A 17,429-nucleotide genomic window follows, 5' to 3' on the forward strand; every position below is an offset into this window, starting at 1 on the left:
CAATTGGAGACAAGTGCTTAGCACTGCCTTTCTCTTGTCACTGCTTTGCTGATGGCTTTAGCTCCATGTATGCAAAGGGGAGGCTTGCTGTTCACATGTAGGCACCACATGTGAGCAAGAACTATTAAAAAATCTGGGTTTTGGCTTGCATGGTAAGCCTTCACGTAAGCACCAACTCTCTCCTCTTCATAACGGATGCTGAAACCATTAGCATAGTGATGATGGAGGGGCGGAAAGATTAAGGTGCTTCCCTTGATGTGTGTTCAGAACACCGACTAATACAACACCCAAATAAGGACTTTAAAATAATGCAAAGAATCCAAGGAGAGAAAAAACAATTTTGCCAGCTGTTTAGGCTTGTTATTATCTTTAGAAATGATCCTGAGGAAATGAAGCACAAACCTATTCAAGGAGGGCTTCTATGAGGTGGGGCTTTGTTGCGATGCTGCCAGTAGCTCCAGAGAAGAGCTCTCTGGAAAAACTGGAACCCATCTGGTCCGGGATCCCCTTTTTGAAATGGGGATTGAAGGAGAGTCTAGGAGAAGTCTCTCTGAAGCAGATGGTGAGCAGCAGAAGGAGAATAATGGGAGGCAAACCCGGACTTCTTCCCTCTGAAGAAATCACCCAGCACGGATCGGAGGTGGGGAGCCATATTTGGCACTGAGCCTTGAGTGACCCTTTACCGGGGGAGAAGAGAACAACCAATATAAGCTTATAATATATAACAGCTAAGTAAGCTGAAGCCTTTGATTTATGAAACAGCCCCATTAAGCTGAAAATAAGAATGAAAATATTTGGCTAAAGAAGAAAAGCAGCAGCAAGCCTATCTTATCAGTCTGCCTCAAAAGTGAAACTAACTAACTAACTCTTAATACAGCAGACTGGTTTCAGAGCTGAGAGAGTGAGACGGAAAAATAAATCTTGTGTTTCTGGAAAAGAATCCCAGACGGTAATACCATCGGACAGGATTCAAGAGACTTGAGTTTTGTGAATGAGGTTTGGCTTGGACGTATTTCTCTTTTTTCTTTCCTGGACTCTGTGAATTTTTGATAATAGACTCTGGTGGTTTTCTGGAGAAGGAAGAAGGAGCTGACGTGGTCAGCTGGACTGAGGAGTATCAATGGGTTAATAGAAAGATCATAAGACAGGCTTCAAGGACAACTACTGGACAGTCTGAGACTCTGTGATTGTTGTTTTGGTTTGTTGGACTGTGTGTGAGTCTGATAATAGTAGCTTGCTAGACTCAGAAGAAGAAGAAATAATTGTGCCACGGTTCTGTTTGAATTTGAATTTGCTGGGTTAAAAGTTGATTTTTATATTATAATATTTGGATAAAGATTGGAGGGAGATCTAAGGGGAGGTTTATGATTAGGGGTTTGGATTGTTGATAAAATTGTGGAAACTGTTGGAGGATATCTAAGGGGTGATCATTGTGGTTAAGGACATAGTACAGTGGTGTCTCGCTTAGCTATTGCTTCGTTTAACGAAGAATTCACTTAACGATGTGTTTCTTGGAGGAATTTTCCGCATCGTTTAACGATGTTCTCTATGGGGGATTTTCACTTAACGATCTCTGTTTTCGCTAATTTTTAAGTGTCTTAAAATGTTTGAAACCTGTTTTAAATGCTTGGAATCGGTAGTCCCCCTTGTGAAACATGTGCAAACTTAATTTGGCTCTGTTCTGAGTCTTCGTTAATTTTTGGTGATTTTTTGTTTTCCCCATTTAAATCCATTGAACGGAAAGCCATTCAAAAGCATTGCAGCAGGCAATGGGGAAACATTGTTTCACTTAGCGATGTTTCCTATGGGGATTTTCGCTTAAGGACGGTAATCCGTTCCCATTGGAACGGATTAACCGGTTTTCAATGCATTCCTATGGGAAATGGTGTTTCGCTTAACGATGGTTTTTTGGAACCAACTAACATCGTTAAGCAAGGCACCACTGTATCATCTATACAAACCCCACTTATTTGAAAGCCTGAGATGGCCCCCCAAAATTTAAGACATCAAATAGAGACTTGGTCTGTGCAAGCTCAAAGTTTTGGAATAGTTGTAGAAGAAATAGAAAAGGAATGGCAGATTACTATGCAAAAGACAATAATAACTGGGTTTCAGCAAGTGAATGAAGGTCTTAGCAAAATAGAAGATCTGATGAAAGTGATGAAAGAGGGGACATTAGATGCCAAACAACAGTTAAATGAAGTTGCACAAACTTCAGAACCGACTTTATTGGGCATGACACCCGGTAACATAGATGAGATAAAGAGTCATCCAGTGACCTATGCAGCTTCCAAAATTAAAAAGCATTATGTTAAAAATCTCAAGAAAGCAGAGATACTGAAACAAGAGACACTTATTGGGAAAATATGGGAAATGACAAAAATGGATATCCTGTCAGATGGGCTGAAAGAATGTTCAATTCAAAGGAAAACTGAACGATGGGATGTATTGTATAAATGGCTGCAGTTACCAGATAGTGTTGGAGTAACATAGAATTAAACTAAAATTAAATGATAAGATGAAAGCAGGAGGGTAATCAAATTGTGAAAAAGCAAAAAGTTGATTTGTTATTGTAATATGAATTGATTGGATGATTGTATACTTTGTGTTCTCCTATCCCCCTAACACTTTTTCCATTTTCCCTATTCTCCCTTACTTTTTGTATACTCTACCCTGTCCTTTAATAAATATTAAAAACAAAACAAAACAAAACAAAAACAAAAACAAGGAGGGCTTCTATGATGCCTTCGAATATGTCACCTGGACAGAAAGTGTTCTGTTCTTAGAAATAATAATAAGGTCTCAGAGTAGCCAATCTTTGTTTTCTTTTTCTGTTTGTTTCCCCGCAGCAAAATCCCTGCAAGAGTTTGCTGCTGTTCTTAGGAATCTAGAAGATGAGCGCATGCGGATGGTATGATCTTTGAGACTTGTGTCTCTTTATACTGTATACAGTATATATAATTTGGAAAAAAAGGGGAAACTGGTGATTTTTTAAAATGGGAACGGGTGTTTTAGCAGCTCGAGAAAGAGATAAGGATAATAGTTAGAAATTCCAAGATCTTGTCTGGGAAAGTAAAATTTTATTGTGACCCAAGCGATTTCAGTAGCTGGTATACCTCAGTGGGTTAAAGCACCTGGTTTCAGAGTCAGGGGCCAGCAGTTTGGATCTCCAATGTACCTCCTAGACCATATGTGGTTCATGGGACTAAGTGCCCTTCCACTCTGCAGCCTTGAGCAAACTGCCCAGTCTCAGAGTGCTTACAGAACGAGGAACACTTTATATAATGATGAAACCCCAGGAGGATGGATTGTCATTATTTCAAAGGATTTTCGAGAGCTGTATATGTACTGTACTGTGTTTGTAAGGTGAAATGTTTGCTTTTGCTTACGCTGTATGATATAGAATTGCTATACTGTATCATGGCCTTGGGAAGAGGATGGGATATAATCTCTTTGCTGCTCTTGCCTACTTTGGTCTGTGGCCAGAATATAGCTCAGCAGCCAGAATTGTCAGCTTTTGTGTCTCTAAAAGAATAGCAATATTCTTCCTTGGGGAGTAAGTCTTGGCAGCACAACAGGGACAGCAAACCGTGATGAACTGCCTGCCACTGAATCCAGTTGGCTTTGCACTCAGAGAACAATGACCCCATTATGTGGTTCAGCTTGCTGATACATTTTTGCTCTCAGCTGGAATAAAGCTCTCCTGATAGCATCAAATGCAGAAGCTGCTGTCAAGATGGGTCAAAAGTGCTGATTGTGCCCACGTTTTCCATCTTCCCAGATACTTCTAGTAGTGAAATGACGAATGCCAATAAGATCTACGCCAACCCACCCTCATGTAGGGATCTGTATTCTCTTCCTCCTTTTCCCAAGTATCTGTGGATTAACTCTGCAGAAATACCCTTGCACAGGCTCCTAATTGAAAAATAAGATGCAAAAAAAGAGGGAGGGATGGAGACACTGGAAGCCACTTTGTACTGAGTCTGGTTCAGTCTACCCCAGTATGTATTGATGAGCATTGCTGTCCCCAATTCCATGCAGCATTTTTTTTCCCAGCCCTATCTGAGATTCCACGGTAGCACACCAACTTTCTGTGAGCAACTCATGTGTTCTTCATAAACTTAGTTTAAACCACAAGAAGGCAGAAAGATTAGAAATGAGAACTGGCCAAAACAAAATTTAGAAAAGGAGGGGGAGGAAAAGAAAATCAAAAAACCTGGAAGAAATGAAGGGCCTTGCATATCAAAATATTGTTATACCACGGGAATGGCTGAATCCTGTAGGCCAATGTTTCCCAACCTTGGGTAATCCCAGAACCTTCCACCACTAGCTGTGCTGGCTGCGGTTTCTGAGAGTTGCAGTCCAAGAACATCTGGGTAACCCAAGGTTGGGAACCACTGCTCAAGGCAGACTATTGCAGTAATGAGAACCTCTGTTAGCGGCAGATAATAGAACACACTCGCAGCTGATAAGCCCAGCTTGAGATGGCTGACATGGAAGGTGGCGGTGCTCTCAGATGCCTTGGTCCCAAAGTTTACAGGCAAAGCACCATCACAGAACCCCCCTGGACACATCGGTGATGTGTGATATGTCAACCTTAGACTGTTGTGAATGGAGCCGATGATAAAAGGGCTAGCATGAGGGGGCAGAAGAGCTCAAAACTGAAATACAGAAGCAACAGCATAATGTCCTGGAGACAGCCATGTTAGGCTGCAGCAGCAAAAACAACATAGAAACTTGTGGCGCCTTAAAGGCTAACATTTTATGGGTTATAAGCTTGATCAGGTGACATGAACTGTAGTTCACAAAAGTTTATGCCTAATTTGTTAGTCTTTAAGGTGACATGAGATGCTTTGTGGTTTTCATTACTTAGATTTTCACATCAAAAACTTTGAATCCTATTAATTCCCACGTTACTAAAGTAAGTATTAAAGGTTTATCTTAACTATACTGAAGTTGTGTTCACTACAGCATTTTTGTTTGGCTGTTAACAGTTAAGTCTGTGTTTGACTGCACAATGAAGAAAAAGGCTGGATCGCAGTATAATATAGTAATCAGCAGAGGTTTCTCTTTTTTTAGATGAGGGAAGAGCTATATAATGCCAGAGCTTTCTCTCCTGTTTGGTACGAAAGCTAGCTATGTGAACAAAGCCTGCTGCATTGCTCTTTAATTGTTCTAGTTTGAAATATTTATACATCAGCGCCAGTTATTTTTGTATAATTGAGTATAAGGATCCTTAATAATATGGTCTGTAAGAGTCTGAGTCATGCAGATTTCTTAGGAAGGGAAAATTTCCCAAATTCAGACAGAATTATAGTAATTGAGCATAAGAATGAGGAAGCTTAGTTCCGAAATGCAAGAGACTGATTTTTCTTTTTTAAACCTTTGTCAGATTGAGAATGCTAGTGAAGTCCTAATCACTCCTCTGGAGAAATTCCGTAAGGAACAAATTGGTGCTGCTAAGGTAGGTGGGGAAAGGAAAAATCTTTTCTCTTTTCTATGAGAGTGGAAAGTCATGCCTGAAAACTTTTGTGTAAACTGCTCAAGCATATAAAATTTGTGTATGCCCTGTATGGCCTTTATTATTAATATCTTTGTGTCGTTACTGCCATCCATCATATGCATCGTAGATGTCAATAGTCATTACATAACTATTAATAGGTCAGAAACTGTTTGAAGGAGTCTACATCTTGTGTTTCCTGGTTGTAATGCTTGGAAAGGCAAAGGTCTGTCTTCAGATAAGGAAGGATCCAAAGCTACAAATAATAAATTGTTTTCCCAGCCATGGCTCCCTTCAGATAGGGTAACCGGAAAAAAGAGAGGATATGAATCACTTTAAAAAAAACAGAGTGAGAGAACACACCAATCTGCGTAAACTGGATATGCTAATTTGAATCTAGCAAGAGTAATCATGTGTCATCAAGTCATTTTTGACTTACAGCAACCCTTTTCAAGGTTTTCCAGGTAGAGAATACTCAGAAGTGGTTTACCATTCCCTTATTCTGGGGGCATTTTGAGACAGTGCAGCATGCCCAAAGTCACACAAGATGGCTCTTCTCCCAGGAATTACAGCGGGGGATTGAGCTGCTCACCTCTGGCTCCATAGTAAGATACCAAAGCCAGTTACTTTAGTATATATCAATGTGTATATAAACATTAAAAATTAAAAAGGGCTTATAATTTTAATAGAATCCTGGTATATCTCATGTTCCCCTTCATGGATTGCTGCCTTACTGTGGTGAAGAGGCTTGAGTAATTCAGAGAAGCTATGGGCTCTGCCGTGCAGGGACACCCAAGACGGACAGGACATAGTGGAGAGTTCTGACTAAACGCGATCCCCTGGAGCAGGAACTGGCAAGCCACTCCAGTATCTTTGCCAAGAAAACTCCATGAACGGAAACAAAAGGCTAAAAGATATGACGCTGGAAGATGAGCTTCTCGGGTCAGAAGGCATCCAACATGCTACTGAGGACAAGTACAAGTAGCTCCAAAGCTCATGAAGTGGTTGGGCCAAAAAGCCGAAAGGACGCTCAGCTGTGGACGTGCCTGGAAGTGAAAGGAAAGTCCGATGCTGCAAAGAAAAATACTGCATAGGAACCTGGAATGCAAGATCTATGAACCTTGGGAAGCTGAATGTGGTCAAACAGGAGATGGCAAGAATAAACATTGATATCCTAGGCATCAGTGAACTAAAATGGACGGGAATGGGCAAATTCAATTCAGAAGATTATCATGTCTACTATTGTGGGCTAGAATCCCATAGAAGAAATGGAGTAGCCCTCATAAGTCAACAAAAGAGTGGGAAAAGCTGCACTGGGATACAATCTCAAAAATGATAGAATGATTTCAATACGAACCCAAATTTTAGCATCACAGTAATCCAAATTTATGCATGAAGAGGCTGAAATTGACCAATTTTATGAAGACTTACAAGACCTAGAACTGACACTGAAGAAAGATGTTCTTCTCATTATAGGGAACTGGAATGCTAAAGTAGGGAGTCAAGAGATAAAAAGAACAACAGGTAAGTTTGGCCTTGGAGTTCAAAACGAAACAGGGCAAAGGCTAATAGAGTTTTGTCAAGAGAACAAGCTGGTCATCACAAACACTCTTTTCCAACAACACAAGAGGCGATTCTACACATGGGCACCACCAGATGGGCAAAACCGAAATCAGATTGATTATATTCTCTGCAGCCAAAGATGGAGAAGCTCTATATGGTCAGCAAAAACAAGAACTGGAGCTAATTGTGGCTCTGATCATCAGCTTCTTATATTTATTTTATTTTATTTTATTTTATTTATACCCCACCTATCTGGTCATTGCGTCCACTCTAGGCAGCTCCCAGACAAAATAAAGAGTTACATATACATATAGGAAAATGAAAATTATAAAACAATAAACAGATTCTTCAAGATGGAAAAATAACAGAAGATAAGTGGAGAAAGAAAAATTAAGTATTGACTGGAGGGAAGGCCTGCTTAAACATCCAAGCTTTTAGTTGGGTCTTAAAAATACCCAGTGACGGGGTCGCACAAATCTCTGGAGGTTGTTCCAGAGGCGAGGAGCCACCACCGAGAAGACCCGGTTTCTTGTTTTTTTTCCTTTTGGGCCTTTACAGCAAAACCTAAGCTTAAACTGAAGAAAGTAGGAAAAACCACTGGGCTAGTCAGGTATAATCTAAACCAAATCCCTTATGAATACACAGTGGAAGTGAAGAACAGATTTAAGGAACTATATTTGGTTGACAGAGTGCCTGAAGAACTATGGATGGAGGCTCGTAACATTGTACAGGAGGCAGCAACAAAAATCATCCCGAAGAAAAGGAAATACAAGAAAGCAAGGTGGCTGTCCAATGAGGCCGTAGAAATAGCAGAGAGGAGAAGGGAAAGAAAATGCAAGGGAGATAGGGAAAGTTACAGAAAATTGAATGCAGACTTCCAAAGAATAGCAAGGAGAGACAAGAGGGCTTTCTTAAACGAACAGTGCAAAAAAATAGAGGAAAATAATAGAAAGGGAAAAACCAGAGATCTGTTCAAGAAAATTGGAGATACTAAAGGAATCTTTTGTGCAAAGATGGACATGATAAAGGACAAAATTGGTAGGGACTTCACAGAAGCAAAAAGCGTCAAGAAAAGGTGGCAAAATATATACAGAGGAATTATACCAGAAAGATCTGGATGTCCTGGACAAGCCAGATTGTGTCGTTTCTGACCTTGAGCCAGACATCCAGGAGAGTGAAGTCAAGTGGGCCTTAGAAAGCTTGTCTAAGAACAAGGCCAGGTGATGGCATTCCAGTTGAACTATTTAAAATCTTAAGACACTATTAAGGTGCTACACTCAATATGCCAGCAAGTTTGGAAAACTCACCAGTGGCCAGAGGATTGGAAAAGATCAGTCTACATTCCAATCCCAAAGAAGGGCAATGTCAAAGAATGCTCCGACTACCGTACAATTGCACTCATTTCACACACTAGCAAGGTTATGCACCAAATACTCAAAGGCAGGCTGCAGCAGTATGTGGACCAAGAACTCCCAGAAGCACAAGCTGGATTTCAAAGGTGCAGAGGAACTCGAGACCAAATTGCTAACATGTGCTGGATTATGGAGAAATCCAGAGAGTTCCATAAAAACATCTACCTCTGCTTCGTTGACTATGCAAAACCTTTGACTGTGTGGACCACAGCAATCTATGGCAAGTTCTTAAAGAAATGGGAGTGCCTGACCACCTTCTATTTCCTGAGAAATCTATATGTGGGACAGGAAGTAACAATTAGAACTGGATATGGAACAACTGATTAGTTCAAAATTGTGAAAGGAGAACGACAAGGCTGTATGTTGTCCCCTGGCTTATTTAACTTATATGCAGAATACATCATGCGGAAGGCTGGACTGGAGGAATCCCAAACCGGAATTAAGATTGCCAGAAGAAATATCAACAACCTCAGATATGCAGATGATACCACTCTGATGGCAGAAAGTGAGGAGGAATTAACCTCTTAATGAGGGTGAAAGAGGAGAGCACCAAAAAGGTCTGAAGCTCAACATAAAAACCTCCGAAGATCATGGCCACTGGTCCCATCACTTCCTGGGAAATAGAAGGGGAAGATATGGAGGTAGTGACCGATTTTACTTTCTTGGGCTTCATGATCACTGCAGATGGTGACAGCAGCCACAAAATCAAAAGATGCCTGCTTCTTGGGAGGAAAGCAGTGACAAACCTCGATAGCATCTTTAAAAGCACAGATATCACCTTGCCAACAAAGGTCCATATAGTCAAAGCTATGGTTTTTCCAGTGGCGATGTATGGAAGTGAGAGGTGGACCATAAAGAAGGCTAACCGCTGAAGAATTGATGCTTTTGAATTGTGGTGCTGGAGGAGAGTCTTTAGACTTCGAAGAGAAGAAACATATCCATTTTGTAGGAAATCAACCTTGAGTGCTCACTGGAAGGACAAATCCTGAAGCTGAGGCTCCAGTACTTTGGCCATCTCCTGAGAAGAGAAGACTCCCTGGAAAAGCCCCTGATGTTGTGAAAGTATGAAGGCAAGAGAAGGGGACGACAGAGGACGAGATGGTTGGACAGTGTCATCAAAGCGACCAACATGAATTTGCCCCAACTCCAGGAGGCAGTGGAAGACAGGAGGGCCTGGCGTGCTCTGGTCCATGGGGTCACGATGAGTCGGATACGACTTAACAACTAAACAACAACAACAACATATGTCATATTAGTGGAGAAGGCCCAATCACCTATATGCCTATCTAAGAGGTCACTATTGATAGGGAACTTCAAAGTTCCAGTTCTTCATCTTTAAAGGCACCTTTACAAAAAGAGTCACACTCTGTAAAAGAGGACAAATGGCTTCCAACTTCCACATCTTATAGTCGAAACCAGTATACAGTACAGCAATAATAAACTCCATTACTATGCTTAGAGCCTTCTTTTATAAAAAAGGCATCCAATAAATTGAATTAATAGTAGGAGTATTAGTAAAAGTTTGGCACCAACAAGTTGTTGTGTGGTTTTTCAGAGGACCTTTGTACTCTGAAAACCCTTATTTCACCTCTGAAATATTTTATTGAAAGTCAGATGTAGCTTTTATTCTTCCTCAACTCCTCCAAAACGCTATACCTTGTGTCTTGTTTTGCTTTGTTGCTATGACAACTTGTTGCTGCTCCTCAAACGTATGGGTTTCTGCCAGGTCTCTTTCTTTTTATCCTTTTTCCTGTTAAAGGGAGTCTTCCTGTAAATGTTTAACTGCAGACAATACCTAGGAGCAACACCAAGGCTGGAATGAAATTGTATAAGGCAGTGGAATTATATCTACTGTGAACACAGCTGTAAAACCACCATTGAAAATAAGTGGTGGGCTAGCAGGAGTTAAGCTACTGTATGGTGGAAGAAAACTGCTTCTTTCCTAGATTAGTGTCACAGATTGGTTGGCTAGAATAAGTCAGAAGAAGAATGCAAAATAAGGCAAAACAAAACCAACCAGAGCTGGCTTATTAAGAGAATGATAATCTCTACCTGAAAAACCCTGAGAAGGCTCATAAGTCAGAATTGATGATGGTACATGATTATTATTATTGTCTTCCCTTGGATCAGTTTCTTAAGTATGGGGAAATTGTTCAAACCTGCCTATGTAAATAATAGCAGAAGTTGCTTGGAAATATGGTGCTGCCCTGTTAAACATTGCCTGCTTTGAATTATTTTCAGATAGCTGTCTAGCATCTCCCTGACCATTGTTCATGTGATGACATAACTTTAGTGCAGCATACGTTTTTTATTGCTTTGGTCACCAATCTCTGTATTGGAAGGTGCCTTGAAATTTTGCGAATAGGATGATTTATACATTTCTCTGTAAATAAATCAGTAATAGAAAAGTGGTGACATTTGTATTGATGTAAGATTGCTCTGGAGAATGGCTAAGGCAATGATTCTTGATAGCCCTGTGTATGTGTGTGCTATATGTTGGCAGGAAGCCAAGAAAAAATATGACAAGGAGACGGAGAAATACTGTGGGGTGTTAGAAAAGCACTTAAACCTTTCTTCCAAGAAGAAGGAATCCCAGCTACAAGAGGTAAGTTTGGGTTCTTCTACTACTGCTGTTATTTCCCTTCCCCTTTCTTTCTTGACATATTGCTCTGCTATAGGTATTGTTGTTTGTTAGGAAGTAGCTACATACTACATTTAATAATTTTTAAAAATAAAATTAAGTGTGGCAAAATAAAATAAAATGCATGGCTCTGTCTGGTTTGGGCCTGTGGAAAATACGGAGCTTAATTGTCTTCCTATCCCAGTTCTTGCCATAAACGTTTTAAGTTGTCCATGCCCTTGACTGCCTTTAAAAATGGTCTGGAAACATCAGGGTAGTTTATAATATGACTGTGAGACTAATAAGTAAGGTTGGGTGATATGTCACACCTTTACTTTCCCCTCTTTACTGGGTCGCATTCGGGTCTTGAGCCCAATTCAAGCCCCCTTTTTTTTAACTTTTAAGCCCCTTCATTGGTTGGGACCACCTCAGTGTTTACCTAAATTCACTTAGCGATCTCATGGGCCGCTTCTATATGTGTCCTTACCAACTGAGGTATAACAGGAGGCTTATAGGCATGGGGGTTGTTCAGTACTGTAGGAGTGTCTTAGTTTTGGCTTGCCCTCTCCACAGACATTTGCCTTCTGCGTATTTGTTCTTGTTCCAACACCAAGTGAATGGATTTTTTTTTCTTTTGAAGTTATTTTTATTCTATAATGGTTGAAATCTGTTACTACACTAAGCAGGTTGCACTAGAGGAGCCCTGTTGAAGCCGTAGGAATTTAATGAGTCAACTCCTCTGGAAAGTTCCACTGGTTCAAGTGGGCTTACTCTGGCTACAGTTTATTATGATTAAGTAAGTTGCAGAAAGAGTAGACCCATTTGGTTCTATGGAGCTTACATATGTGTTGACTCACCAGAAACTTGCTGATTCAGTAAGCCTACTCAAAGCACCATTTACTGTGCTAAGCAACAGGATTTCAGCCAATGTGTTGTAAGTATGCCTTTTCTCTCGTTGAATTTAGTTCTTGTAACATTTCTTGTAATCTGCCCTTCCAGTTTTCCTATAGCAGGACCTGTAAGTATAGAAAATTAAAAGAACAACAGCAAACCAATGATTAGTGCCAGATGGAGGTTTTTCGTGGCGCCATTGAGAATGTCTCTCTGGAGGCAATTCATGTTTTGAGTGGAGGATTATTTTCAGGATGTGTGCAGAAGGAACTGTTGTGAGGAAGGAGTTCCTTTACTTGCTACTGTCTGCACTCTTGGTGCTGCTTGGTGGTCCCTCCTGCATCTATTTTCACTTTTTTTTTTAACAAAGTGCCACATTTTCTTCAGTAATGCCTGTAACATGGCATCTCATCTGGTCTGAAATTAGTGGTTTTCAGATTGAGGGAGCGGAGTCACCTCCAGGATGAAAAAGTGAAGACATCAGAATATTTCAAGGAGGTGTCTGTTTGAATATTTCTGCCAGCTGTTGCTTCTCTCAAAACTGCATCCATTTTGTCCTGGCAGTCCTTGAAGTAGCAACGAGGGCAAAGAGACAATAAGGTGGAGAGTGCTAAATTCTACAGAACCTGCCTATTATTCAAATGCTATAATGGAAATATAAAAAGAGTGGTCCTGAGTGAACGTTGTGTTCCCATAGTAGCCAACCAAATACTACAAGCAGGAGCAGCTCCCTCCCACGCGCTTTCAGAGGCCTACTGCCTCAAATACCAAAGGTAACATAGAGCCATCATATCTGGTAACTACTGATAGCCTCTCCTTTCCGATTAGTTTTCAGTAGTTGAACAAAGTAACTTAAAGGAGATTTGAACACTTCTCTGTTCAGCACTTGCTGTGTTTCTCACGATCCCTCTAAGTATTTTTGTTCTGTGCAAATTTCTATGGGATTGTGGGACTTTTTTTTTCCATGCTTAGAACCATGTGCATATTTTGCTGTGCAGTTTTGTTTGAAGTACACCTGTTCTTCATTGTGTGTTCATTGACTAAGGCATGTTTTCCTCTGATTTTTCACATGTTCAAATATATACGTTTTTAGTTGGGTACATTTAATTTTGGTTAATGTTAAAAAGAAGAGAGTTTGATGCTTCTGGTGTTCTCATGGTAACAAGAAGGTGAAAGACACACACATTTCATTAATAGTCCCACCAACCATGGCTTAATTATATCAGTTTAAGAAAAATGTGTGTTTTTTTAAAAAAAGGCTTAGTTAATGTGAATTTATTTTCCCTTCCTGTAAAAACTTTCCAAATGTGTAATGTTTGAATACTCATGCCACCTTGTGGTGTGTTTCGTATATTAAAACTTTGCTTTTGGATACTTAACAGAAAAAAAAGAGCATTAACATTCATAACAAGAAAGTTAATGCTCTTTCTTGTTATGAGCATTAACTTTCTTGTTATAAAACCAGCTGGAGTGCCTGGTTTTTACAGGCAGATTAGTATTTGGAGCTTAGAGGTGGGCAAGCCAGGGTGGGTGAAGTGCAGCCCTCCAGATGTTGATGAATAACACCTCCCATCAGCCATAGGCAGCTAGCCAATGGATGGTGTGAGCCAGTAGATGTACTGCCTTAATATCTGGAAGGCCACACTTTATCCACTTCCAAACCTGCTACAGTGGTGCCTCGCTTAGCGATCGCTCCATTGAGCGATGAAATCGCTTTGCGATGGACTTTTGGCCATCGCTGGAGCGATCGCTTAGCGATGTCCTCTATGGCTAAAATTCGCTTTGCGATGATCGCGGGGAAGCGATCATGGCAAAGCGAACTTTTTTAAACAGCTGATTGGCAGTTCCAAAATGGCTGCCGCAAAAAATGGCCACCGCTGTTTTGCCTCGCTGTAGAGGCACCCAAAATGGCCGCCGCTATGGAGGAATTACGCTTTAAGGTAAGTTTTTAGCCCATAGGAACGTATTAAACGTGTTTTAATATGTTCCTATGGGCTTTTTAAAATCGCTTAGCAATTAAATCACTTAGCGATGTTTTTTCCGGAACTGATTAACATTGCTAAGTGAAGCACCACTGTACTTACATTCCTTTTTGAACAAAAGTACCACATTGACTGCATAATCATTTGCTGTTGAGTCAATTCTGACTTATGGCAGTGCTTTCCAAGGTTTTCTAGATAGAGAATAATCAGAAGTGGTTTACCGGTCCCTTTTTCTGGGGGTATCCTGGGCATTTGGTCAGCTTTCCCAGAGATAGACAGGCTGGGTCTTCTCCCAGGAGGCACAGTGGGGAATCAAACCCCCAACTTCTGGTTCCACAGCCAGATACCTAAAGCACTGAGCTATCCAGGCAACTGTAAAACATCATAGAGGCTTATTATTTTACTTATGGACTTTGTGTTGTTAGTGGTGTGTCTACGTTTGTGGATATTTCCTATTGGAGTAGGAGGCGACATGTTCTCAAACTTGGAATGCCTGAAGATTTAGCTATGGAGCTAGGGTTTCAGAGGGGGAAGCATGCCAGCAGAGTGACAGATGCATGTGGAGATGTCTGTTGTTTTAGCAGAGTGCTCCATTAATAACATGCAGCTGCTTCATGGGTGTGTCTGGCTCAGCCAAAGACAATGGTCCATGTGTTGAGAGCCCCAACTTTTTCACTAGCTTGCTTTTATACTTGCCAAACATCTGGCTGACTGGAATGTATTTAGTTGCCAGGAAAGCCACGACTATGGTATCACATTTTACTGACTTTGCTGAGAGCATCCTACTGTTTTTACATTGGGCACCTGAGAACGTGGGAGGCAGTGTCATTGACTGGTGAGAGTGCTGTTTAAGCTTGGGAGATCTCCTTGATACAGGGCTGGCTAGCCCTGTTGCACAGACCTCCGGGATCCAGTTTATCTGCTAGGATTGTTGTAGGGAGATTAAGTGCTAACTCATCAGGTGAAGGCTAGGATGAATAATTTGTCTTAGCAAATTCAAGATAAAACCTCCTATTGAAATAAAATAAGGAACTACTGATGACAGCTTATGAAAAATGAAAATAGTAACTAAGAATAATACTATTGGCATCTGCCTTAATCTCATGCTGTGGGAGGATTTCCTGTATATTCATGCTCTTTGCTTGATTTTTGTCCAACTACATTTCCAAATGAATAGGCACCCAGTATGTTTCACAGTTTCCATGGCTGACTTTCTTGAGGGCCCACCTGCTGTTAGGCAACAGAATCATCACACAGAATTCCACCAAATTTCCTCCAGCTTACATCTCATTCTGCTTCTTGATCTACCCCAGTTGTTAACACACAAAAAATAAAGGACACCCGTTTTTCTTTTTCCCCTTTATATTGCAGTTACTAAATAGTTGAAAATATAAATTGCAGCTCTGTCAGTATTTCAGTGATGGCTGATTTGCATTTATTATTGCATTCTTACTTCCCATCTTCTTCTGTTTGTTGATTTGGACAAAACAATCCTACCTCACCAAGATGGCTGAGGCCTAGCTGAGCTGACACTCTGTCAACTGAGTCTGTGCTGAATTCATCTCCCCTCCCCTAAAGTTGTTTTTATCTTGTCTGTTGTGAGCCACCCAAAGTAGACAATGTCTAGATGGGCGGCATATAAGTGCAATAAATAAATATTGTGTGTGGACAACATATAATTTAAAAGACTAGAATTTCCTGAAGCAACCCCCATATCCAGTCATGGATATTGCCAGGTTTTTCATTTGTACCTCATTAACTTTTCTAAGTGGGAGATAATCTTTCCGATGAAGTTGATAAAGTGTTAAAAACTTTCTTTTTGTATTGTTCTGGAACTAAATATACCTTGTGAAAACTGAGGTACCAACAAGCAGGAGTTTGCATGACCTTGATACTAAATATAAATAGTGAACAGCTCTTCTGTGTCTTTCTGATGCGTACGATGGCTGATAGGCAGATGTCCAGGTGGACCTGGTTCGACAGCACTTCTACGAAGTCTCCCTTGAATATGTCTTCAAAGTACAAGAAGTTCAAGAGAGGAAAATGTTTGAGTTTGTGGAACCAGTAAGTAAATATTTATGGCTTTCCAATAATTTCTCATTATTGTTCAATACAGTGGTGCTCGCTCCGCTTGATGATTACCCTGTTCCACGACGAATTTGCTTCACAATGAGGTTTTTGCGATTGCTACTGCAATCGCAAAGTGATGATTCAAAGGGGAAAATCCATTTTACGATGATCAGTTCCCTACTTCAGGAACTGATTCTTCGCATTATGACGATCAAAAACAGCTGATCATTGGGTTTTCATAATGGCCGCCTGCTGTTTTCTGGACCTATTTCCAGAAGACAGAGACCGAAAATGGCTTCCCCTATGGAGGATCTTCGCTGGACAATGAGGTATTTCACCCATTGGAATGCATTGAACTGGTTTTCAATGCATTTCAATGGGTTTTTTCTTTCACTTGACGATGATATCGCTTAACAGCGATTTTAACGGAATGGATTATTGTCGTCAAGTGGGGCACCACTGTAATTAATTATTCACAGTACAGGAGATGCATCTTTTGTATTGAAGGTGTACTTTTGCCACAGAAAATGATCAAATATTTGCTGTAGAGTCACAAATGTTTTTTTAAATCAATACTGTTTACTGAGTGATAGGCATTAAGGATACCATGTCTGTGTTGTAGTACTGTCCATTGTCTTCAAAAATTTGTGAGACAGCCATCTAAGCATTCCTTGAGTTGAAGGTGGGGTGCCAATTAATTGATGTATTGGGTTTGTTGGTTGGCTGCACTTTTAAACCACTCAGGTCACAATTCTCTCAGTAATACTGTACTGTATATAGTCTGTTTAAATTACATGACAACAATACAATAAAACAATAACTAAACACAGCAGAATATAAACTGAAGACAAAAACAGCAGTAAGAGAGTGAAGTGTTATAGCATATAAACCTAAGTTAAAGCAGTGGCAGAATAACAAGTATAGAAACACTAAAACTGTTCTTAGATGTGTCATGTGTCACAAATAAATATCACCATGTGGATGATGCTCATCTTACCCAGTTTCCTTCCATCTCTGTGACTGAAGGCTGGAGCAGAGATGGCTTTATTAACCTCTTCTGTAGCTGGCATAAGTGCAACACAGTATCTCAATCAAATTTCAGCATTCTAGCTTTTTATCTATAAAATCCAGTTACTGTAAGAACACTACTGGAAGTGGGGCATGTAAACTGCATAAATAGTGTGGTAACCCCTCTTTCACACTCAAGTTCTATATATGCATCAATCCTTCAGCAAGATTTGATAATATCTTATCAGGCTGATCAACAGCAGTTTTATTCTCTCTGGATGAAGAATAAATATATGTGAGTGGAAATTTTGGCCTCAGCACCATCTGCTCATAGCCTAATATTTACCCTGGGAAAGTGTCATTCTATTCAGGACTTAGAAGAA

At 40.4% G+C, this 17,429-nt stretch overlaps 1 protein-coding gene across 3 annotated transcripts in view; it reads left to right on the top strand.

The window, feature by feature from the left end:
- The window catches only part of ARHGAP26 (Rho GTPase activating protein 26), a 400,569-nt gene that overhangs the window by 81,324 nt on the left and 301,816 nt on the right, over positions 1-17,429 (top strand). For all 3 annotated transcript variants that reach the window (XM_020806318.3, XM_020806326.3, XM_020806342.3), the window contains exons 3-6: positions 2,850-2,911; positions 5,393-5,464; positions 10,979-11,080; positions 15,922-16,032. In XM_020806318.3, coding sequence (XP_020661977.2) covers positions 2,850-2,911; positions 5,393-5,464; positions 10,979-11,080; positions 15,922-16,032 — 347 coding nt within the window. The remainder of the gene's footprint in view (positions 1-2,849; positions 2,912-5,392; positions 5,465-10,978; positions 11,081-15,921; positions 16,033-17,429) is intronic.

This window comes from Pogona vitticeps, chromosome 2 (assembly GCF_051106095.1).
Source record: "Pogona vitticeps strain Pit_001003342236 chromosome 2, PviZW2.1, whole genome shotgun sequence".
Lineage (NCBI taxonomy): Eukaryota > Metazoa > Chordata > Lepidosauria > Squamata > Agamidae > Pogona > Pogona vitticeps.